Genomic DNA, 24812 nt, shown 5'->3' with positions numbered 1-24812 from the left:
CAAACACACACAAACCCACACATATACCTTACCAGAATGAAGAGGAAGAAACTGTTTTTGATACAATATTAGTGAAATAATTTCTTTTTAAATTGAATATAACAGTTAAGTGGATTACTCAGTCCTACTTCAACATTTCAAGAATCCATGATTCTATCCATATGATAGAATTTTTCCAACAGTAGGTGATGTTAATGTCTTCATTTTTACGGTTGAGGATACTGAGGCAAACAGAGATTAAATGACTTGCCCTTGGTCACCCAGCTAATGTGTCTGAAACTGGATTCAGACTCAAGTCTTCTCGATTTCAGGTCCAGGTCTTTATTCACTATGGCACTTAGCTGTCTCTAATAAATAGAAATAAATAAATAAATAGAAATAAATAAATAAATAAATAAATAGAAAGTATTACTGTTATACATATACATACATTTAAACTGTATGCTTGCCTTCAACCTAGAAGTATTTCAAGATATTAGGATCTCAGCTCAAATGCTCTCACCTAATTTAAAGTAAATATATTTTGCAGGTGGAAATGATATGGAACTCACTATAATGACAGATCATAAAAATCTCCCTAATTCATACATAAATAATGAAAAAGCCCTCAATTATGGTAAATTATCCCCTTAGCCCCCTGTCTAGGATATTCATGAGCTTTAAAAGTTTTTTTTTAACTTATAATGAGCCTAAATCTTATTTTCAAAAGTTTTCTTTATTATTATTATTATTAATAATAATACTAATAATGATGATAGGGACAGGTTATGAACTAGATAGAAGGAAGAAAATATTACAAATCACAACATGTCCAAATCTACTCTTCCTGTGTTACTCTTCTGTGTTTGTTTGCATGAATATGCTCATCTACAAGCAATGCAGCCAAGTACGAGGGTTTTCTTCTAATTCTCTTGACATTTATCTGGGCACGATAGAGTGTATGTATTGTTCATAAGTTATCGTTTACTCTTGTCACATGACTGGCCCTCTTTTCTGGTTGTACATCTCTGTGATGTACCACCTCTATACCACCATTCTTCATGATTCTTGGTTGGTAATATGTTGTGGTTGGTAATGTGCTGTAGTCACCCCTTTGGGTGACTTCATAAATTATTATGTTTATCTTTATGTTTTGAAATCTCTCATCAAGATTCAAATAATGCCCAAATCTTACTGAGGTACTTTGTATATATGCATTCATTAAACAATCATTTATCTACCATCTTCAAAGTACTCTGTTAAGTGAGAAGGGAGATACAAAGGTAATTAAGACATAGGTCCTGCCCCAACAGGGCTTACCATTGAACAGAATGGTTTCAAATAAAGTCTCAAACTCAACATTAGCTGAAATAAGTCACTAAATACTAATAGTATAACTTCGAAGTCTATTGCCATGGCAAATTTAAATAAGTAGCATGTCTGATACTACATGGCCCTATGGGCATAATTAAAGCCTAACCCCTTCCAGTTCCTCAAAGATGCAAAGGGTACTATGTGACAGGTGGGGAGGGTGAATGACATAAAGTGGTTAACAACCTCAATGATCCTGGGAGTTCCCAAGCTTAATAGATATTTGGAAATTGACTCAGATCTTCCAATGCACAAATAAAGAAGGCAATTGTCTTTCTCAACTCTGCACCTTTCAAAAGCAAAGCCTGAAATCTTTCTGAAAAGAATGTTGCCCAAATTCTGTACTCCATTGGCAAGGATAAAACTGTAGTCAAGACAGAATAATAAGAAAAAGCTAAGAAGGATAACTTTTAGAATATATTCCCCTGCATGAGGATGTTCTGGAACAAAGTTCGGTTCCACATTAGAGTCTGATATCGTTTTTTTTCCTGAAGCCGTGGTTTCATTGCTATTAGAGTCTCCCAGGGAGAAAGTTCCTTCTATTAATGAAGATCTGGAATTTTCAGCAACTTAGCTTCAGAGAGTTCCGTGGGGGCAATGAAAATTTAAGAAGTGACTCATCTAAGGTCACACAGCCAGTATGTGTCAGAGGTAGGACTAGAACTCAGGTCTTGGAACTGGAGGTGCTATGTTACTATTTTACCTCTGGATCATGAGATATTAGCAAGTGTCTCCTTTCCCTTTTGTGTGTGTGTATGTGTGTGTGTGTGTGTGTGTGTGTGTGTGTGTTTTGTTGCTACTTGCTCTCATATCTTACTCCCTTATGGCACTTATCACCTATTTCCTTCTATTGTTGTTGATATTGTTGTCATTTCATTGTATATCATAGAATCTTAGCATTTCAGAGTTAGTGAAGATCTCACTCACTATCTAGTCTAATTCATATTAGGAAAAGTTTTTTCCACTATAATATTCCTGACAAGTGGTCATTCAGCCTCCACTTAAAAACCTCCACTGAAATAGAAAGCCCTTCCATCCTGAGGCAGCCCATTACCCTTCTGAAGAACTCTAGTTCTTAGGAAGGTTTTTGGCGTTTTGTTAAGCACAATGTCTTGTATGTTATGGGTACTTAAGAGATACTTGTTGAGAGATTATTTAACTCTTTGCAATTTCCATGCATTATTCCCAGTTTTGTCCTCTGGGGCCAAGTCCAACACATCTAATTCCACTTCCACGTGACAATATTTCAAATACTTGAACAAAGCTATCATGTTCCCCCAAGTATTGTCTTCTTCAGACTAAACATATTTAGTTCCTTCTTCTAATCTATGAAATTGGACTCAAGGACTTTTGCTATCTGGATTGTCCTCTTTTGTGTATCTGGATGTTTATGTGAAAATGGTAGATACATCATATGATACATATGGTCAATGGCTTTCCAACTTGGCAAGTTGAAGTCTGGGACTGGTTTGTCTTTAAGGTCTATATCCCCAGCATATAACATGAAGCTGTGTCCATTGTAGATGGTTTGTTGCTTTGGTAGGACCCAGCAGAGTTTGCATTCTCCTAGCACAGCCTTTGAGAACCCAGGATCACCTTCACCTCTACATTCACTATAATATAAGGCAAAAGGTAGGACTTTAGTAAAAAATTATCATTTTCTTTTAAATTTCATAATATATTTTAAATACATTTTATGAGAAAAAGTGTTTGTTGGTATATGTCTAAGATATGGAACACAAATCTTCAAAGAACTGAAAATAAATGAATATCACACAGAAGGCAATGGAGAGGCTCATGGTAAGTGAGATGAGTTGGCAACATATAACAAATTAAGGATTTCAAAGGAAAACAGGAATAAAACGTCAACAGGGAAGTGTTTGATCAAAAAAGGATGAGCTGGGCACATGTCAAGGTTAGTCATTAATAGGGAGATAGCTCAAGTGTTCTGCTCTTAATCTTGCAATGTAAAAAGAAACAGAATAAGGTCTTAGGATGTTTGGTGGTTTTTGGAGATAGTTGGCACCATTAGAGAAAATATCCACATGGATAAAATAGCAAAGCTATTTGAGATCAGAGTGTCCATAGAGATTTTGAAGCAGGCTGGTATAAAGGATGGAGGAAACATCTTGCAGTTAGGAAGAACTCAGTTCAAGTTCTGCTGCTGATACCATATGTCAGTTACTGACAAATAGTTTAATCTCTTGGTGTCCCAGGTCACTTCCTAAGACTGTTCTAGATGAGTTGCTGACCTGAATGGATAAAGGGACTTTCCTTCACCAATAAAATAGCAAGTGTAGATAGAAATAAATTGTATCAATTACTTCCCAATACTATAAATCTACACTGAGTTCCTAAGGAATGTATATGTTACCGTTTTTGTGAGATTTAGAGATTTTACTTGCAACTTCTCATTTAAAGTCTTAGTCAGGTTGGCTATATTAAAAACATTGTCAGTCCTTGAAATTCTCAAGATAGATCACACTAAATGCACCTTTGTAACCAAGCACCCAAAAAGAAGATATCGCAGATCTCTTTTCAGGAGTGAATAGAAAATAAACAATCATGCCTTTATATCACTCTCATTCACACACACACACACACACACACACACACACACATACACACATACACACACACACAGTGCTTTGTCTGTTCGAATTCACGAAAAGATGACAAGTTCTTTCTTTAATGACAAAGCATGCTGAATAGCTTCTATTTATTCATTGACTGTTTCTTGCAACATCCTGACTATTATAATCCTTTTCAAAAGATAGGTAGAGTAATTAGAATCAGGAAAACTATCTGGATTCAAATCCTATTTCAGATATTTACTGTTACTTTAGGCAAATCAGTTCACTTTCTCTAAGCCTAAGAATTCTCATCTACAAAATAGTAGGTTGGACTCAATGATTGCTAGTATTCCAGTACCATCGGCAGAAAACAACATAGTTATTATTCTGGAACCTGGAAGTTCAGATCAACTGAAACTACATGGACCAAAAATGACAAAACTATTTTACTTTCTTTTATTAATTAATGCCTTTTGTTTTTAACATAAACACAGTTTTTTTTTTCTTCTGGTATCGCCAATCCTCCCTTCCCTGATAGCCACCTTATATAAGAAAGAGTGTTTTTAAAGACAAAAAGAAGAAGAAAAAATCAGTGTAAAACTGATTAATTCATTGGAAAAAGTCTCAAAATACAAGCAATGTACAGCATTTTAGCAGTGGGATGGATTAGTTATGTCTTCTCGTGTTTCTTTTTTAGAGCCATGGAAGTTTTCTGTAATTATTCAACTTTTACTTTTGTTATTTTGTGCATGTTCGATCTTTCCTTTCTTGTTATAGTCATTATGCATAGTATTTTCTGGGCTCTACTTACTTTACTCTGCATCAGCTTATATAGATTTTTCCATGATTCTTTTTATTTGTCAAATTCATCATTTTATACAGCAAAATAATATTCCATTTTATTTAGCATCATACTTTGTTGGGCCATTTCCCAGTTAATGGGTATCTACTTTATTTTCATTTCTTTGCTATCACAAAAAGGCTGCTAGAAATATTTTGATCTGTATGAGGACTTTCTTATTGATAGCTTCCTTTGGATGTTAATTCACTTACAGAATCTGTGGTTCAAAGGGTATGGAAATTTTAGCCACTTTATTTGAATTATTCCAAATAGTTTTTGAAAACTATTGTTATTGATACACAGCTCCACCAATACATGGGTGTGCCTGTGTTCTCACAACCTCTTCAACATTCACTATTACCATTTTTGTCATCTTTGCTAATTTGCAGGCAATGAAGTTAAACCTGGGGATTGTTTTGATTTACATTTCTCTTATTACTAGTGTTTTGGAGGATTCTTTCTTGTGGTTGTTAATATTTTACAATTCTTTAGAGAATTATTATTTATATCCTTTGACAACTTATCTATTGGGGATTGACTACTGGATATGTGTGGGGAGGGAGGGAGAGAGAGAGAGAGAGAACAGAGAGAGACAGAGACAGAGAGAGAGATGACAGAGAGATAGAGAGAGACAGAGAGAGAGAGAGAGAGAGATGACAGAGAGAGAGAGAGATGACAGAGAGAGAGAGAGATGACAGAGAGAGAGAGAGAATTTCTCATGCCTAAAATGTACCTCTTTCTTAACTCTATATCTTATTATTCCTGTCTTCCTTCAATATTTAAATCTTCTATGAGGCCTTGCTGGATTACCCAGTGAGTATTTTCTCCCTTCTCAAAATACGCTATGTTACACTGATTTCTTTGCTTTGTATATCCTTCCAGTAGAATAGAAGTTTTTTGAAGATAGAAACTATTTTGTTTTTTATCTTTGAATCCCTGGTCCCTAGAACAGTGCCTTATATATTAAGTAACTGCTTAATAAATGTTCATACATTTAATTATGTTAGTAATTATGGTTCAGTATTAGGAAGAATTAGCAATCGAAAGTGTCCAGATATACAACATGATCTTTGATGTATTAACTTCATTGTCCCTGGAAATATTCAATTGTAGAGTTTAACTTTTATTCTTGATGTTCTAGGTAGAATCCCTGCATATCTGGAGGTGAGATTAGACTAAATGACCTCTAAAATTCTTATAGATGCTAAGATTCTCTTATTCTAATGACATAATGTAGCTAGAGGGTAGGAGAGAAAGAGGGAGGAGAGAGGAGAGGAGAGAAGGAAAGAGAGAAGAGGAAAAAAGAAGAGAAGGAAAGAGAAGCAAAAGGAAAGGGGAAAGGAAAGGACTGTGATTCATTGCTGAGTTAGGTTAAAACAGTTTCACTCAATCCCCTTTCTGTTTGGGGAAGTAAAGTCAGAGGCTTGATAGATTCTATAATGAGTTTTTGATCATAAGTTTGGTGGTCATTGAACTCAAAGAGACATGGAAGAGCAATTCATTTCAGGCCAAGTTAAGAGGGATGGGAGTGCCCTGAGTTCAGAATCAAAGTGAGTTAAGCAGAGTTAAGACAAGTCACATGGCACGGAAGAAAACAGTTCTGACAAAGAGAAACAGTTAATGGAAGAATTCTAAGATGAAGTCAAAGTGCAAGTCGGAGGTCCATGGATCTCATGCATTTCCTAGTGCAGTGTGGCTGAGAAGTGATCTATATAGCCATTGACTGAGGGAAGCTTGCCTGACCACGGACAACTTCACTGCTGTTGACTAAGAAACCTAAGTATGAAGTGGATTTATGCAAGCTTCAACTACATGGATTAATAGAGGAAGATTTACAGGTGGCCCTGAAGAGAGAACTTCAACTATAGTCTGTAGCTGATAAAGAAAGAGAATTAAAGAGCAGGATAAGAGCAAACTAAAAGAGGCTTATTTACCCCAGCAGTCAGCCCCACCTCCAGCCTCACCTCACCCATGCTGGTTGGTGGCAGTCACTAAAAAAACTGAGGAACAAGTTGTAAACACAGCATCCCTACTCTCTGTTGTAAAGTGTATTAGGTGATCCTGAAAATAGAGCTGACAGCCAGATGGAGCAAAGAAAATTCCTAATAGTCCCTGAGACACAATGCTTGGCATGAAATAGTGAAGAGAAAAATCTGACAGGGAGTGGGTCCATCAGGGAGAAGCACAGTAATATCTTTGGAAGGTACTGGTAGCTCTTCAGTATGATATGAGTGAGTTGCCCCTCAATGTTTGTTCCCTGGTCACATATGTTCCGTACATTTGAATTCCTTCATGTGGATGAGTTGCCCATATGTCCCTCATGTATGAATATTCTACATGCATTTCCTTTGAAGATACGTTTTTCCTTTTGAGTATTGTGTATTTTGGAGTGAGGTTAAGTTCAATGAGTAGGATGCTAAATTATCATTCTACAGTGTTATGTATCACCTATATTGATATCTAATTAAAATATGTGATATGACAATAGAAGACCCCCTTTGTCACAAATCCTCAAAGGCCATCTGGCTAACTGGTTAAAAAATAATAATAATGATAAAAACATTTTAACAGAGGCTCATGAGCTTTGGCTAGTAGAAGATTCTGACCCACAAAATGTGAGAGTCTAGGGTAGTTAATTAGATGGACAAGAATGGGATATGTGTGTATGTGTTTATAAATTATGTGTATGTATCTTTGTGTCACTATCTACTATAATAGTAAGCACTCCAACATACGCAAGGAGTCCTGCTACCACAGGTTCTTAGACCATTCATAAAAGGAAAGGCAACTTTTGAGGGGTTAACAACCACTTTAATCAAGCACATGTATGATTCCTTTAACCAAGCACATATAGCATTCACCTAGTTCAGGGGAGTCAGCACCTTGAACTTCAAAGAAAATACAGAGAAATCAAAGATCAACAGACATGACTTCTTCTACCTGACCATAATTCAACCAACAGGCCCAACTATCTGACTATAGTTACCAGAGAGGGAAGCACAGACATCTGGGTTTTCAAAGCCAGGGGGCTCCTTAGTGGCTTCCCAGAGTCTTCATCTGGATAAGCAAACACTTTCAGTCAGTAATCCCCAAAGTAAAACCTCAACAAAGACTATTTATACCTTTTTTAGAGCCAGAGGACATCACAACCCTTGAGAATCAGTGCCTCATTAACAAAAGGCTTGGGCCTTCCCACAAATCTTCCCTAATCAAACTCCCCTTAATGTGCAGGCCCATTAATGGGTAGGGAGGATGTTTAATCATATTAAAATAATTAACAATACAAATACATATAATGTTTCTAGTTACAGAAACTCTTGTTTCTGCACTTTACTCCTACTAAAGACTCTGATGAAGGCAAGAGTCAATCAGAGACGCTTGATTATACTAAAACAAACTGCAAAAGATCCTATTTTGCTTGCCCTTACACCTATCCATCAGCCTGTCTATTTGGCTGTCCATCTAGCTGTCATGTATTTTTAAGTTAATTGCTGTATAACAACAGGTGTTGGCAAAAAATCTTAGGAAGAAAAAGTTGAATGGTTGGCATGAATTATTTTGTTCATTTTGTTTACTTGGTACGTTACCAAGCATTGGATCGTCCTTCAGTGTGTTTGAAAAAACATAGAATGCAAATCGATACGCATATGGAATTTCTCTGAAAATGTACAAATGGGCCCTGCTAAAATTAAGAGGACATTTTTTTTAGTAATTATGGCTGTTACTTATGACTTGGACAAATAAAAAAATGCATATATACCCTTATATTTCAGTGTCATTCATGCATAGTACTAAAAGCTCACATTTCATAATTGATTTTTAAAATTACTATTCATTTATTTTATATTTTTATATCTCACCTAAATGATAGGTCATTTGACATATGAGTTATTAATAGTCCATTTGAAAAGCATACTGTTGATACCATTTACTTTTGAATGACATTAAATTCCTATCTGTAAGTGATCAGATTTTTTCTCACAGATCATAACACATATATACCATAAGTCGTGTATGTAGACATATACATGATTATATACATATATAACACACATACATATAGGTAAGCTCTTGCAAACTAAAAACATGCCTGGAATGTAAGTAATTAATAAATGTTTATTAATTGATTTAATTTATAACCTATAGAAAACCACATTCTTTGTTGACTTATAAAAATAATTTCATAGATAATAAAAGTCCATTTTAAAGATTTTTCTACACCAAGGAATTCCTCCTGCACATGTTGAAATCGTATGAAATCCTATAAGGATTCAACAACAGAGATTTTTGTTCAAAACCCAGTGATTATAAATATAGTGAGGTGTAAACTTAAAAGTTGCATAGTGTTTTGTCAAAGATATTTGTCACTGCCATGGAGGGTGTCTAGGGCAGATTCCAAAGGACAGAGGGATTATTTTTTAGATAATAGGTAATAATAATCATAGAGAAATTTAAATTTTACATAGCACTTTACAAGCATTATTTCTTTTGATCCTCACAGCAATCCTGGGAATTAGATGGTATAATTATCCCCATTTTACAGATAGGGAAGCTGAGTCAGACAGAGATTAAATAGATGGCTCAGGGTCACCTAAGTAGTAAGTGCGTGAGACCGGGTTTGAACTTGTCTTCCTGACTACAGTGCAGTTCACTATCTGTTGTCATCTAGCTACATCTAAAAATGACATGGGGGATGCCCCCAAACCCTGTAACATTGTAAATACTCCCAAATAAGACCCATAATCACCACAAGAGTTCAGCTTAACTAAGTGTTGTGGGGGACAGAAGGGATAACAAATGCGTGGTTTTCTATCCACAGTACTTATCACAGTGCCTGGGCACTTCATCAGTGTTCACGGACTAACTGCTCTTTGAGTCCAACAATTCAACTAGATTTCAGTTCACCTACTTGTAATATTCCATACCTCTCCATATTCTCCCAGAGAAGGGCATAAAATGTTTTATGAAAAACTTTGTTAAAATTTAATAAAATGATCCACAGTATTCCTTTCAATGCTGTTCAGTTACCTGTCAAAAAAGGAAATGAGATTAGTCTGGCATACCCTGTTTTTCATGAAGTCATGCTCTTTACCATTACCACTTACCTTTCTAGATGTTCAGCAGTCATCTCATTAAGTATCCCTTCCAGAATTTTCCTAGAAATTGAAGTACAATAAATAAATTAATAACCAGAGAAAGAATTGTGCCTTTCATATAAAGAGACCAATGGATGTGCCCTTTGGGAGACCATGCTTTGTCAGTATATCTAAAGAAAAGTTCTATTATGTTAGGCATATCCCCTAGTCACCCATGAAGGAAAGGATTCTTGATTATTCAATATATTTTCTTAAATCCTCATGGCTATTTTGTTCACAGGTAAGTAGATTTTATTGATGAGATGACTCCAAAATAATGCTGGCTGTTATTTATATATTTCCCCTGAACAAGACAGGGTACCAACTAATATTCTTTGATTTAAATTTTTGTCCACTTTAATCAGTCTTCTTATTTGCTTTGTGCTGAGATAATAATGTGTACTACTTACACAGGTCTATCATTTATAACCCTTAATTAGTTAATTCCTAGATGACATTTCTTTGATACAGGTTGACATTATCTGTATTTTACAGATGAAAATCTGAAAACTGAAGCTGAATGACTTACCCAAAGCCAAACTGAAATTTAGTATAGCAAATATAGGATTAGAATTCAAAGCTACTGACTCTTAGTCATGTGTTAGGCACTAACCCATGGTATATCTGTGCTCTTAGCCATATCTGTAAGAAAATAGCATATATTATAACGTTTTCAAATAAAATAAGACATTTAAAAATTGAATTATGAGAGCAGAAATAATGAGAGGATATTAGGAAACAGTCTAAATGTTGAAGTCAGCTATTCTGAATGTAGAAGGAGAAAATTCAATCGTAAATGAAAATAGGCAAAAATTTCTCAATTACTTAGAAATAATGGAGGTACTGAACTTTTAAATTTACTGAAATCTATTATTAAGAAAAGTGAAGGCCAAGGAATTGGCCAGCTAGTTGGGAAGGCAACCTTTGCAAGACTATTACTGGCCAATAAGAATTGATGAACTATTTCTTGAAGCATGACAGTAAAATCATGGTATTAAAAGAAACTGACAAAAGGAACTAATCTGGCCTGAAACAGAAATCATAGGAAAAAGGAAGTCCAGCAGAATTTCTGAGTTTGTACCTATGATTCATAGGTCAATGAGAAAAAAAGAGAATTCTAGTACATTTCCTGCCAGATGAATATATAAACTCTTCAGTGTTCTTATCATGAGATCTGATGAATAGCAAAAATTACATTATATAACAATATTACATTTATAACAGAAAATTGTAACTCTAAGGAAACTTGTTTGGTTTTCAAAGCCCTTTATAATCTGTTCCCCCTTCCCCTACCTCTTGTCTTCTTATTTCTCATTTTTAGGGATGTGATGGTAAATGTTTAACAGTGAGCTCTCTGAAAAGCACTGCAGACTTTAAAATTTAATCTGAATAAATTAAGTATTTACTAACATCTCACACCATATATCAAACTCAAAATGGATACATGATTTAGACATTAAGGATGATTTCAGAAGCAAATTAGTGGATCAAGGAAGAAATCACTTGTCAATTCTGGGGATAAGAGAAGAGTTCATGATCAAATGTGATAGAGAGATTCACAAGAGGGAAAAATATTTCATTTCATAAAACTAAAGACTTTACTTTTAAACTCTTAAACAAAACTAATGTGACCAATATTTGAAAAAAGCAGGAAACTCAGAAAAAAATCTTTGGAACAGATTCTCTCCTAAAAGTCAGTTTTCTAAAATATATAGGGAACTGAGTCAAATTTACAAGAATAAGAGTCATTCCCCAATTGACATAAGGTCAAAGGATGCAAATAGGCAATTTTCAGAGGAAGAAATTCAACCTATCAAAAAGCATATAAAAATGCTGTATATCACTAATAATTGGAGAAACAAATTAAAACACCTCTGAAGTACCACTTCACACCTGTCAGACTGACTAGGATGCCAAAAAAAAAAAAGGAAAATGACAAGAGCTAAATGGAATGTGAAAAAATAGCTGTGAACTAGTCCAACCATTCTGGAAAGCAGTTGAAGTGGTGCCCAAAAAGCTGTGCATACCCTTTGATCCAGACATACCACTACTAAGGTTATGCCCTCAAAGAGATCAAAGAAAGAGGAGAGGAACCTATATGCACAAAAATATTGATAACAACTCTGTGCTAGCAAAAAATTGGAAACTGAAGGGGTGCCAATCAGTTGGAGAATGACCGGTCAAGTTGTGGTATAAGATCATGATAAAATACTATGTGCTGTAAAAATACATGTGAAGACTTGTATGACCTAAATGAAGAGAGCAGAACTAGGAGAACATTTCATATAATTACAATATTATAAAGATAATCAAGTTTTAAAGACTTAACTTTAATCAATACCATGACCCACCATAATTCCAAATTATGATGAAATGTTATCTATCACAAGAAAGAGAGCTAATGGACTCAGAGTGCAATTCAAGCATATTTTGGTTTCTTCCCCTTTTTTGGGGGGAGAGGTACCTTTCAAGATGGCTGATAAGGAGATTTCTTTTGCTTGACTATATATATTTGAAGTGGATTTTGTTTTTCTTCTGTGCTTAATCAGTAGTGCAGGAGGAGGAAGGAGAAATAATTTGGAACTGAAAAATGAAATAAAATTGAATTTAAAATATTTTGTTATTATTAACCTGTTTCCTATCATTTCTGTAAGTCTAGAAATCAACAAATCAATAAACGAAGCTCTGATTTACAGTGTTTATTGATTTCCAAGTTATAAAATGCTCACACTAAAAATTTAATATTTGGCTCTCAAGATTCATTCAAACTGGCTTCAGTACACCCCTGATCTTATTCATTCCCCAAAACTTTGAATTTGAGGCTTTTTCTAGCTATACAATTTCACTTGTTATCTCAGAAGCCGAAAATTCTCTTCCTCCTCATCTCTGCCTCCTGAATTTTCCTGGCTTCCAACAAATAAAATTCTAATTTCTACAAGACGTCTTTTCATTGTTTCTTAACATTAGTACCTTCTCTCTGTTGGTTATCTCTAATTGATCCTGTGTATCTTGCTTATACACAGTTGTTTGCATGTTGTATCTTCCTAGACTGTGAGCTTTGGGAGTGCAGTCTTTTGCTTTTCTTTGTATTCTCAGAACTTTGCACAATGCCTAGCACATAGTGCCTAAGTTTAGGATCCTAATTCTGTACTTTTCATCCTATGGTAGGTAATAGACCATGGTATTTTTGTGCTCATATACTGTGACTGACTGATCTATGTGTGTAAAATTCAGTTGATTGAAATTGTCACAATTTTTCTCAATAAAACCTCAAAATAGTTTTACTTATGAAATATTAATAAAATGATTGAATATGACTAAGAGTAAAAAAATATTTAAAACACAATATGGAAAATCTGTTAGAATTGAGAGAGCTTGTTAGAAATAATTTTGCTTTGTTCCTCGTTTTCTGTGATAATCTCCTACCAAAACTAATATGTTGAGATATTTTTACTGTTAGCAATGTAATGTGGCTAACTAGGCAAAAAAAATTCCCCAATTCACCCTTTTCATTTTTGATATTGATAATTTGTTTCTTTAATTTGATCAAATTAAATAATGGTTTATCTGTTTTATTGGTTTTATCATAAATTCAACTCCTTAGTTTTATTTATTAGTTCAATGGTTTTCTTATGTTAAGTTTTATCAATTTCTCCTTTAATTTTCAGAATTTCCAATTTGGTGTTGAGGATTTTTAATTTGCCTTTTTCTTTTTAGTGGTATGTCCAATTTATTTATCTGCTCTTTCTCTATTTTATTGACATAGGCAGTTAGAAATATGTTTTCCCCTAAGTACTACTTTGGCAACATCCCATAAATTTTCATATGTTGTCTCATTGTTGTCATTCTCTTTAGTGAAATTATTGATTGTTTCTATGATTTGTTCTTTGACTCATTCATTCTTTAGAATTAGATTATTTACTTTCCAGTTGAATTTTAATCTATGCTTCCATTGACCTTTATTGAATGTAATTTTATTCATTATGATCTGAAAATGATGCATTTAATATTTCTGCTTTTTTGCATTTGGTTTTGAGGGTTTTATACCCTACTACATGGTCAGTTTTTGTGTGGGTGCCATGTACCACTGGTAAAAAGGCATACTCTTTTTTATTCCTATTCGCTTTTCTCCAGAGAGCTATTATGACTTCTCTAAACTTGTATTCATTTCTTTAATTTCTTGTTTATTTTTTGACTAGATTTATCTAATTCTAACAGGGGAAAATTGAAGTTCCCCCTGCCCCCACGTATAGTTTTACTCTCTTTTAATTCATTTAACTTTTTTTTAAGAATTTGGGTGCTATACTCTTTGGTGCATATATGTTTAGTATTGTTGTTACTTCAGTTGTCCATGGCATCTTTTAGCAAGGTTTAGTTTCTTTTCTTATCTCTTTTAGTTAAATCTATTTTTACTTTTTCTTTGTCTGAGATCATGATTTCTATGTGTCTTTTTAACTTCTATTGAAGTATAATAGATTCTTCTCCAGCCCCATATTTTTAACACATTGTAAGATTCTGGGTTTTAATCCACTATGTTATTTATTTTAATTTTATAAGTGAGTTCATCCCACTCACATTCACAATTATGATTACTATGTATTTCCCTCAGTCCCATTTCCCCCCTTTTTTCTTTCTCTCTTTTTCTCCTTTTCACCTTGTCCCACTTCAAAAGTGTTTTGCTTCTGCATACTAACTCTCTAGTCCAACCTGTCTTCTATCACTCACTCCCTTCTCTTATTCCCCTCCTCTCATTCTTCCCTGTAAGGGATTATATTCAGTTTCACTGGATAGGTGATTCTTGGTTGTAATCCCAGCTCCTTTGCCTTCTGTGATATCATATTCCAAACCCTGTGGTGCTTTAATGTAGAAGCTGCTAAATCCTGGGTTATCCTGACTCTGTTGCTTCACAATATTTGAATTGTTTCTTTCTGACTGTTTGCAGTATTTTTCTCCTTGACCTGGTAGATCTTGAATTTGACTGTAATATTCATGAGACTTTTTATGGTAGGATCTCTTTGGGATTTGGAAACTTGGGAAATTGTTTCAATTTCTATTTTATTTTCTGGTTATTGGGTATCAGGGCAGTTTCCTTGATGATTCCTTGAAAGATTTTGTATAGTTATTTTTTTTCTCATGGCTTTCAGGCAGTACAATAATTCTTAAATTATCTGTCCTGGATCTATTTTCCAAGTCAGTTGTTTTTCCAATGATATTTCATATTCTCTTCTATTTTTTCATTCTTTTGCTTTTGGTTGATTGTTTCTCCATGTCTCATGGCAACATTAGCTTCTATTTACCTAATTCTAATTTTTGAGGAATTATTTTCTTCAGTTAGCTATTGAACCTCATTTGGACAGTTTTACTTTTTAGGAAGTTCTTTTCTTTAGTTAGTTTTTGTACAGATTTTTCCATTTATGTGCTTTCTTTACCAAGTTGTTGACTCTTTTTCATGATTCTCTTTGCATCATTCTCATTTGTTTTCCCAATTTTTTCTCCTCTCTTCTTTCATTTTAAAATCCTTTTTCAACTATTCCAAGAATTCTTCTTGGGACTGAGTTCATCTGACTGTTCATTTTCACCATCTCACATATATATATTTAGGATTAATTTGATTGACTGGTCATCCAATGGAATACTATAGTTTTGACAATAAGTATTGTTTTATTCTATTTAGTTTTTCCTCATATTGTTTGCTGGACTATTCTCCTCAGTTATCATGGATCTTATCATAAGCACTCTGAAATATAATGTGGTTTCAATGCAATCAGTAGTCTCATGAGAAAATAGAAGGATCCTGAGGATTTTATCCTCTTGGAAGAGTCCCCCTAACACTGGTACCTGAAAGCACTTGAGGAATGGATTACTCTATTTAAACATTATAAAACTGAATTCATCAAAAAAAGTTTTCTCCAAAAAAAAAGAAAGAAAGAAAATCAGTCCAGCCATTAATTTTAACTGACTTTTCTCCTAAATTACAAATCAAATAATGTCCCCATACAGACAATAGTTTCAGAGTATATGAATGCAGTTGTGTGTGTAAAGTAGTCTAAAAAGTACCAACTGGTCAAAAGTAAACAAGAGTGACTTTTGTCAAACAGTCAGTTGTAAAGGGTCTCAGTCCATGAATAAAGTTTGGTTTCTCCTTTCCTGATTTTATTTCTTTTTTGCATTATTTTAAAGGCTGCTGGAGCGGATGCCCTGGAGTTAAATCTGTCATGTTCACATGGCATGGGAGAAAGAGGAATGGGCTTGGCCTGTGGGCAGGTAAGGACCTCAACCTCTCCCTTTTGCATGTCTCATCACCAGTGTAGGCCAGTGTATTGATGTTTATGGCACCTCATGCTTCTAGGCTTATGAAACAGATTGCTGGCTGGAGAGTTTCAGGTCTGCATTGTTTAAATATTTAGTACTTAAAAAGTGGAAAATGAGAGAAGCCGAAATTACACAAAGTGTTTAGTTTTACTGAGGAAAAAATTACATTATGTGCTTGACAGGAAGTAATATCATAACAAATAATTTTTAAAAGCGCTGAGGCAGAATTAGCTGCTTTCAAATGCAATGTTCTTTATTCATTCTTAATGCTGATCCAGTTTCCCTGGAGCAATATCCTGGCCAAAGTGCATTGTTCATAGTGATTTTGTAGTAAATGGGGCACAGCACAAATTGCATTTTACATTTTTTAGCATCTGATCATTATTCCCTAACTGTATTTGGGGAGTCACAGGAAGAATTTGTTACTATTTTTACATTTGTATACAATGCATAGAAACTTCCATATTACAGCACTCTTGATGGACTAATGAATACAAAAGAATTCTGAAGATATAGCCTAGATACAGAATTATAGGATAAGATCTTGAAAGATTTCATTGCTAAAAATGCAACATTTTGGCTTTCACTTAGCTTCTAATCTTGTAGAAAAAAATCCATAGTGACAGTGCCATAATGAGAATCATTTTTGAGTAATGGTAGATTGGTGATGTCTGCTGAATATATTCTTATTCCAGATTTTTTTTCTCTTGATGGTGAAGCAAACTGGACTCATACTTTCACTGATATAAAGGGCTTCCAATATGGAAACTCCCTCCAGTCATGTAGAACAGAATTTTGTCCATTATTTAAAGTCTTAGAGAGTTGCCCAGAGCACTGAGAGATTTGGTGACTTGTCCATATATGGTCATGCAAATAGTATTTTTCTGAGGCTAGGCAGGAATCCAGGTTTTCAATACAAAAAAAAATGCACATTGGTACTTAATTGTGTGGACTGTTATAGTAAACTACTCAAATAGAAACTATGAAGATTCAAAAATATCTTACAAACACCTGTTTAACCTTTAGAACAGCATTGAGTTAGGTGAAATGTATTCTTATGAGGAGTGTTTTTCCTAAAGTTTCTGGTTCACACTGTCAGGTTTATTGGAAGACAGTGAGGAGTTCTGGAATGAAATACAAGAGTCAGAACCTCCAGTCAAAAGAAATCATTAAATTAGAAAGCTTTCCATGAGCAAGGTCAATGAAAGCTGGTTTCTTAACTAGTGTAGAATTTGATTTCAACAGTTGGAGAGAACGGTGGAGAGATAAAGTAAGGAAGTGTTTGAGGCAATCATATTTTCCCAACTTGAGCCAAAATTTTCCCTTAACTCCTTTCACTACTTAAGGAAGTTAAATCTCAGCCTTCTGTGACAGAAGCTGATCTGTAGGCAGAAAAATATAGCATCTAACACAAAAAGTACACAACTTTGTGTGAAGTTATAGCTTAGAATCATGAATTTTTTTTTCTCAAAGACACTTAAAAACCATCAAAGCCAATCTCTTCACTTTACAAATGAAGAAACTGACACCAAGAGATTAAGTGACTTTGCCTAGGTCATACAGCTAGAAATTGCCTGAGGAAAGATTTTAACTGAGATTTTCCCTGGTTCAAAGCAGAGTTCTATCCTCTAGACCACTTAACTCCCTAAATATGGTAGTCATGAAAATTATGTTGGAAAGAATTTTTCAAAGAAGACCCATCTCAAATTCATTTTTGAGCATAAAATGATTCTAACTTTAGCTCTCTTAAAATATGTGACATTGCTTAGATATTAAGTTATCTAAGTGACAGATAGTAGTTAGCAAGGAGCTCTCTGACAACATGGATTCTTGCACAATCTTTAGCTAAATCAGGAATCCAGCCATCACCAATCAGTGTTATCATTTACATTTTTAGAAGACTTGGAGAGCATCCAAGAATAGAAGGAAAGAAGGAAAACTAGGAACAAATGGAGACCAGAACTAAACAGAAAATTTGACTTTGAAATATAAAACTCAAGAGAAGTATGAAAAGGGTAAAGATGAAAGAGAAATAAGGGAATCAGTAAGGTTAAACTGTTTACCTTTCCATATGGGAACATGATACATGTAACTTAGAATTTTATTATTATCAGGCAGTTAAAGGACTATACCTTCACATAAAAATGAAAAAAAAATATATTAGGACATAAAATCTCACAACCAAATGCAGAAAAGCAGAAATATTACATGCAATGTTTTCAGACCATAATGAATTAAAAGTTACATTCTGTAAAGGGATGTGTTAGCATAGATTAAAAATTAACTGGAAACTAGATAATCTATTCTCAAAGAATGAGGCAGCAAGATAGTGCAGTAGATAAAATGCCAGGCCTAGAATTAAAAAAACTCATCTTTGTTAGTTCTCATCTGGCCTCAGACATGTACTAACTGTGTGACCCTGGGCATGTCACTTAACCCTGTTAAGTTCCTCATCTGTAAATTATGCTGAAGAAGGAAATGGTAAACCACTCCATTATCTTTGCCATCATGAAGAGTTGAACATGACTGAAATTACAAAACAAGAAACAAAAAGAATTATTGGGTCAAAGAGCAAATCATAGAAATAATTATTTCATTAAAAGAATAATGAGACAACATTCCAGAATTTGTGGATGCAGCCAAAGCAGTATTTAGGGAAAATTTTATATCTCTTACATTAGTAAAATAGAAGAATAGATCAAAGATTTGGACATGCAACTATAAACACTAGAAGAAGAACAAATGAAAATCCTCAATTAGGCATCAAAATAGAAATCCTGAAAATCAAAAGAGACATTAATAAAATTAATAGTAAATAATAAAACAAAAAACCCTTTGACTAATAAATAAAACTAGGAGATGGTTTTAAGAGAAAAAATAATAAAATAGATAAATTATTGGTTAATTTGATATTTAAAAAAAGAAGAAAACAAAATTACCAATATCAGAAATAAGAAGGATAAATACACGACCAATGAAGATGAAATTAAAGCAATTATTAAGAGTTTATTTTTGCCCAATTACATGCCAGTGAAACTGACAATCTAAGTGAAATGGGGGCATATTTACAAAAAATATAAACTGCCCAGATTATAATATACAGATTACATGCACATACACTCACACACACACACACACACACACACACATATTAGATTAATTTCTCTTAGGAAGAGAGAACAGAATACTTAAATGACCCTATCTTAGAAAAAAATGAACAAGCCATAAATAAACTCCCTAAGAAAAAATGCCCAGGACCAGAATGATTCACAAGTGAATTCTACTAAACATTTAAGAAACAATTGTTCTTAATACCGTATAACTTATTTGAAAAACTAGGTAAAGAAGGAATCTTACCAAATTCCTTTTATGACACAAATATGGGTTTGATACCTAAACCAAGGAAAGGAAAAAAAAATATAAAGTAAACTATAGACCCATTTCCTTAATGAATCCTAATGCAAAAATTTTAAATAAAATACTACCAAGGAGCTTACAGCAATATATCTATCACAAAGGTCATACATGATGACCAGATGGAGATTTAAACTAGGAATTCAAGGTTGGTTAAATATTAGAAAATTAGAAGCATAATTAACCCTATCAATAACAAAAACAACAAAAATTATATGATTATATCAACATGCAGAAAAAGCCTTTGACAAAATTTAATACTCAGTCTCACTAAGAATGAGTTACCCTAGATTCTTACACTAGAAAGCACAGGAATAAATGGAGCCCTTCTTTAAAATGATAAGTAGTATCTATCAAAAACCAAAAGCAGGCATTATCTGTAATGGGGTTAAGCTATAGGAAGAAGCCATCCCAATAAGATCAGGGTGAAGCAAGGATGTTCATTATTGCTACATTTTGCTGGAAATTCTAGCTGTAGCAATAAGACAAGAAAAAGAAATCAAAGGAAAGGAAACCAACAAGGAAATGAAACTATCACTCTTGCAGATAATATAATTAGAGAACTTTAGAAGATCAGCTAAAAAATCAGTTGAAAAATTCAGAACTTCAGCGAAGTTGCAGGATATAAAATAAACCCACATAAATTAAATCATCAGCATTTCTATATATTACTAACAAAGTTCAGCAGCAAGAGAGAAAAAGAAAAATTCCATTTAAAATAACTTCAGACAATTCAGAATACTTGGAAGTCTACCTCCCAAGACAAACGCAGGGATTATATGAACACAATTACAAAACACTTTTCACAAAATAAAACTAGATCTAAACAACTAGAGGAATATTCATTGCTCATGAGTAGGCTGAACCAATATAATAAAATTGCAATTCTACCTAAGTTATTTATTTAATGCTATACCAATCAAACTACCAAAGAATTATTTATATAACTAGAAAAAATTGTAACAAAAATTATAAAAATAATAATAATTTTAAAATAGCAAAATGACAAAATTCATCTGGAGGAAAAAAATGTCAAGAATATCAAGAGTATCAATAAAAAGCAGACGGTGGGAGTAATCCAAAATTGGGGTTTAGTGAATGTCAGAAAAATATTAATAACTAATACTATACTCTTCATTTAGATATGTCTGCCTGAAAGTTTAATTTAATTTAATATCAGTCTATAAGATATATCTGCCTTGGAGAGAGAGAGATGTACAAACTGTCATATTCCCCCATGATCTCTGACATGACTAAATATTAGATTAACATTTATAGGATTCTTAAGAAAGAAAAGATACAATCTGGGTTAACATTCCAAAATTGTCCAGGAACCAAATCACCATCTCATTCCCCCCTGGACCACTCCCCTCACTGTGGAATTAAAAATAATCTTTTCTCATTGGAGAAATGTGGTCCCTATTCTAGTCACTTTCAGTAGGTATAGAGTCAGTGAACAAGACAAAAATATTCTTTATTAAATTTTTGGTTACTACCCTTAGTCTGTTCACCTAATGAAATATCATTTTTTTTACTCCTTTTGTTTGCTCTATCACTTACCTTTCCAAAGGCCTTTTTCCAGGGAACATGGAAGGGACTTTAGAGGAAAATAATATTTTAAAAACATTTTTAGATTCCCCAAAAGATTGTAATATACTCCCACAGGAACAAAGGATTCAAGAGTGGGGAACAGTTTCACATTGAATAGGTTTACTATTGGGACAAGATTGAGAAGGGAGAAAAATTAAATCAGAGCAGGGGTAATGGCTTGAGAAAGTATCAAGGTCATGATCAAAATAAAGAATAGTGTTAAGAGAAATGAAGCATAGAAAGACATGGAATGATAGAAGATTATTATTGAATAAAAGGATTTCAGACCTAAAGTGTGTCCAGAATAGGGTGATAAGGCTAGTGAAAGGGCTCAAAACCATGTCACGCATTAATCTGTTGAAGGATCTGGGATATCCAGCTTTAAGAAGAGGAGATTGAAGTGTAGAGGAGAGCTATGATGACTGTTTTCAAGTATTTGAAGGGATATAATGGGAAGAGGAATTAGACTCTTTCAATTTGATCCTGGAGGGCCAGGCTAGCACCAAATTCACCTCAATGTAAGGAAAAACTTCCTCACAACTTAGTCTTTCCAAAAGTGTAATGGACAGCCTTGAGAAGTCCCTTTCTTTCACTTGTCTTTTTCAAATAGAGACTGCCTTTAAACACTTGTCAGTGATGATTACATTCTTCCTCTTGTAGCAATTAATATAGATGATGTCATTCAGTCAATTAGCATTTATTCAGCACCTCCTACATGCTAGGCATTGTGAAAGTAACTTCCAACTATGAATTTCTATGATTCCTTTACTTCTGTGATTCTTTCAAGGAGGGCCTTTCTTTAGTAAGTCAACTATAATATTATAGCAACCTATTATTGATTGTTGGGTTTTTTATCCAGTGACTATGGGTTGGTTTAGATTATCTAGAAGGAATCAAGTTTCCCTAGCCTTAACTTCTGTTGGAAGTCCCTGGAAATTGACCACTGAAATGGAATGTGCATGGTCAGGCTGACATCTGGTGGTCTTGGTTATTTAGAAGTATAAGAAAGATGCAGGTCCAGGGCACAAGTATTACGTTGGCTGATTATTATAAAACCTGCTCATACACTTGATTAGAGAATTTTTGAATTGATATTAGGGAATTTAAGTGGAGGGAGGGCAAGGCAAGGGCAAGGATGGGGAAAGGCATAAAAAATTGCTAACCAAGGTAAGCAATATAAGCAGGTATCATGAGGAGTATGCATAATTGTAGTCAGCAGTCATAGCGAGATCTAAGAGGACAACAAGACCAGTGGACCCAATTGACTCTCAAAGCAACCTTCCATAAAAATGGACTTTAATCTTTTTTTTTTTTTTTAATATAAGGGCCCTTTTTAATGCCTAGACCTTTAATGTTCATAGACCTTCACATAGTGGTTATATGATCCATATTAGTTGATTAAAACAGTAAGAACTAACTGCTAAAATTTGATAATACCTTTAAAAAAAGATATTATATTAATCACAGTATTATTTATTTGAAAAGATAGTAATGCATACATGTTAAAACATATAATTTATCTAACCTACAGAAGGTATGTTTGATTATTTATTATCCTAAGTCATTTAATAAGATTGATCCCTTGAAATAAGTCTAGGAACCTTCTAGGAATCCAGGGCTCACAAGTTGGGGATCACTGTTTTGCCTCAGCAAGAATAATTATACTAGTGGAGTTGCCCTGTGAAATGACACCATTTGTAGCTGGCTGGACATTTCCCACCTAGCTCTAGCCTTTGAAAGGAGGAGACAGAAGTGAAGTGTTCCATTCTTAAAGACTCCCCTAAATGGTTTATCCTTCCAAGTACAATGCCCTATTCACTTCAAGGGTCTTCTGATACAGACTAAGTAGATAGTATTTTATCTTTGGAGTGGACAGAGCTCTCTTTGTAACCTAAGAGTACAGGATACTGCCAAAGACAGAGAGAACTTCAGTGTCTAGTCTGTTTCTTTAGGAACACAGATGGAGAGCCATTAACAGAGTGTTTAGAACAAGGTCTTGACAGTTACAAGGGAATAGATAGTGTCTGACTTCAAACCAAGACAAAAACAAAGGATTTTTTGTTTGTTATTTCTATATTTGTTTGTTTTGGGTGGTAGGGAAGGGAAGGTACATTAACAACTGGGGAGACCAAAAAAGAAGTTTTATAGGCAGTATCATTTGTGCTGACCCTTGAAGGGTTTCTACAGAAGATGTAGAGGAATGGATTTGGGGATACATCTAATGAGTTCCATTTTACTCCTGTTGTGTTTGAGATATCTCTGGTATATCTAACTAGAGATGCCCAGTTGATACTTGCTGATGTTGTATTGGAAGATCCTGAGGGTTATATATATATATGTAGATTTGGAAATAATCACTAGAAGTATTTCAGCGGAGTCTGGTTGACCATTTGTCGGGGGTTCTGTAGACAGACATGCTATCTACCTCATGTTTGTTTTGATAAAAGTGTTTTGTAAACCTTAAGGTCTTATAAAAATGGGAGTTTTTTCTCTCATTCTTATTACATCATGTGGAGATTGGGTTAAGCGATCTTTAATATCTGATTCTAATTCCATGATCTCATTATGAATTGTAATATTCTAATGCGATTTTAGCCATGTTTTGGTCAGTATGACCCTCTCTAATTCACTCTTTTAAGACATGGAATATAAACTCTTCCAAGACCGTTTCTGAATCCAGCCATGTCATCTCTTTCTCCTAATTCTCTTCCAAATCTCTTGGCTCATTTGTGAGAGGAAAAACACCTGATACAGAGTTTCAGGGAAAAAGAAGCAGTTATGAAAGTATCACCCTGCTGGTAACTCTTCCCCTTTGTCTCCTTGATTTAGTCAAAGAGAAGGAAGAAAAGGGCACAGCTGGGCATCTTCATACCACATATATAAACCCTGTTTGACTTTTTTCCCACTAGAGAAAGTAGCTTTCTTTTTCACTCTTTACTTTTCTCCTCTCATTGATATTTATTTCATAGAATATGATCTTTAAGGGACATTAGAGTTATTCCATCCCAGCCCTTCTCTTTTGACAGTTGAACAAAAACTGAGAGGCTCAGAGAGGTTAGGAAAGATGCCCACCATTACATAACTAGTCAGAGCTCATTCTGGTACTGGATGATCTCTTCTCTGAATTTTCCTTCTACTGCCCTTTCCAACATTCTGGTCTGTGTAATTTTTTCTTTGGAGTTAAATAAGTATTTTGTAATACATGGAATATACTCCCTGGCGGGGGAGAGAAAACTATGCAGTTATTGTAATGAATCCATATGCTTATCCAGCCTTGTCATTTTGAACTTTATTTAGTTCTAACAAAATATGCAGTGTGACTCAGCATAGTAAATAAGCAAACATTCATTCTGTGGGCTGAATCAATAATGTACACATATATGTATCACTATGATTCAAATGGAGATAGATGGTGCTGTGATTAGTAAAATGTAAACCCATTTTAAATGCATTCTTGAAATTATATGGTTTTTTCTTTCATTGAGTATTTTCTCAGTCAATTTCAGGGCCTGCAAAATTTTCCCATGTTAAAAAGGATTCCCTGTACTTACAAAGGTTGGAAACAATTGAGCTGGCTATAGTCATACCATGCTTGTT

General features: G+C 34.2%; 1 protein-coding gene across 2 annotated transcripts in view; it reads left to right on the top strand.

Moving 5' to 3' along the window:
* The window catches only part of DPYD (dihydropyrimidine dehydrogenase), a 1077299-nt gene that overhangs the window by 708261 nt on the left and 344226 nt on the right, over positions 1 to 24812 (top strand). For both annotated transcript variants that reach the window (XM_072644083.1, XM_072644082.1), the window contains one exon: positions 16080 to 16163. In XM_072644083.1, coding sequence (XP_072500184.1) covers positions 16080 to 16163 — 84 coding nt within the window. The remainder of the gene's footprint in view (positions 1 to 16079; positions 16164 to 24812) is intronic.

The sequence above is a fragment of the Notamacropus eugenii genome, chromosome 2, assembly GCF_028372415.1.
Source record: "Notamacropus eugenii isolate mMacEug1 chromosome 2, mMacEug1.pri_v2, whole genome shotgun sequence".
NCBI classification, from domain to species: domain Eukaryota; kingdom Metazoa; phylum Chordata; class Mammalia; order Diprotodontia; family Macropodidae; genus Notamacropus; species Notamacropus eugenii.
The sequence above is the reverse complement of the archived record's forward strand: the minus strand, read 5'-3'. Positions and strand labels throughout refer to the sequence as shown.